The sequence below is a fragment of the Loxodonta africana genome, chromosome 3 (genome assembly GCF_030014295.1).
Source record: "Loxodonta africana isolate mLoxAfr1 chromosome 3, mLoxAfr1.hap2, whole genome shotgun sequence".
NCBI classification, from domain to species: Eukaryota; Metazoa; Chordata; class Mammalia; order Proboscidea; family Elephantidae; genus Loxodonta; species Loxodonta africana.
Window position 1 is genome coordinate 184,291,298 of NC_087344.1, and position 1,622 is coordinate 184,292,919.

At 42.8% G+C, this 1,622-nt stretch overlaps 1 protein-coding gene across 1 annotated transcript; it reads right to left on the reverse strand.

Moving 5' to 3' along the window:
- Positions 1-537: 537 nt before the first annotated feature.
- On the reverse strand, positions 538-1,122 carry LOC135230899 (small proline-rich protein 2D-like). Its single transcript, XM_064283173.1, has one exon. It carries the CDS (start codon positions 781-783, stop codon positions 544-546), a length of 240 nt encoding a protein of 79 aa, XP_064139243.1. The 5' UTR covers positions 784-1,122; the 3' UTR covers positions 538-543.
- Positions 1,123-1,622: the final 500 nt, after the last annotated feature.

Here is a 1,622-nt window from a genome sequence, read left to right on the forward strand (position 1 = left end):
CTTAGAGTCACACAAGCTAGGATGTTGTTGAAATGGGTTTAAAACCACTAAAATGGTTTTTTGATATGCCCAATCCAAAAGACATATCTCAAGCAAGACTGAATTGAGTGTTGGGAAAGCCTGAATCTATGACTATAATTCATCTGATGGACATTCATCTGATGTAGTTGAAGGAAGAGTGTAAAAATGCAAAATGAAAACGAAAGCAATGTAGGCTCAACCACGAAACATGCACTTTATTGAGGAAGGAGAAACAGGACAAACTATAGGATAGAGATCACTGCCTAAATTAGATACCAGATGCCAAAGAGAGATCAGGCAAAGCTTCAGTGCAAAAATGTAGACGTTGAACGTGTTAATCATTTTCCAATAATATGGTATCAACTTTAGGATCTAAGCCTTTTCTCCATCAGCTCTTGTCTCAGAAGGAAGGTTAGGGAAGATGCAGTCTGTCACCATGGCTGAGGGTGGACGATGGAGTCCAGAGACTGGGAAGAGCCACTGGATCACATCATTTCATGATTCTGATGAATTCTGGTGTTGTTACTTGATTTTGGGTACACACTTCTGCTGGCAGGGTTGGGGTGGCAGCACAGGAGGGCATTTCTGCTGGCATGGTGGAGGAGGGCAACACACAGGTGGGCATGGCGGAGGAGGACAACACACAGGTGGGCATGGTGGAGGAGGGCAACACACAGGTGGGCAAGGCTCAGGGCACTTAGGTGGGCACACCACAAGAGGTGGCAAGCAGGGCTGTTTGCACTGCTGCTGATAGTAAGACATCTTTTCTGATTCTCTGGGAATCTGAAAAATAATCGCATGACAGTGTTTACTGTAGTGACACTCTTGCTGGCTAAGCAATTCAGTATCCTTTAAATGAGTTCAGTCGATATTCATCTAGTCCCCAACAAAATCTTCATAACTCTGTAGCTTTTCCCTCTTCCCTTTTAGCATAGATTCCTGCTATGGATTGAATTGTGTTTCCCAAAAATATGTGTTGGAATTCTCACCCCTATACCCATGGTGAAAACCCTGGTGGCATAGTGGATAAGAGCTACAGCCACTAACCCAAAAGTGGGCAGTTCAAATCCACAAGAGCTCCTTGCAAACTCTGTGGGGCAATTCTTTTCTGTTCTATATGTCGCTGGAAGTCAGGATCCACTCAACTGCTACTGATTATACCTATGGTTGTAATCCTATTTAGAAATAGAGATTTCATTGTCATGTTAATCAAAGCATACCTAAGTGGTGTGGCGCCAAATTTAGTCACGTCTCATTTATAAAAAAGATCAGATTAGGCACAGAGATACATACACAGGGGAAGACGGAAGTCACATGAGGATCATCTACAAGTCTAGCAACCAAGGAACACCCAGGCCTACAAACAAGGAAGGAATCAACAGGGCCGAGACACTGACTTGGACTCGTAGCCTCCAGAAATGCGAGAATATAAATTCCTGTTCTTTAAAGTGAACTATCTATGGTATTTCTGTTATGGCGGAGCAGGAAACTAAGACACTTCCCATCATCTTTTATCCTTTTTTGGCATTTTTCTCACACTACCATTTCTAAAAACAAAAATATATCCCATATGAGGTAGCACTAGGTAGGGCTGAATTTAG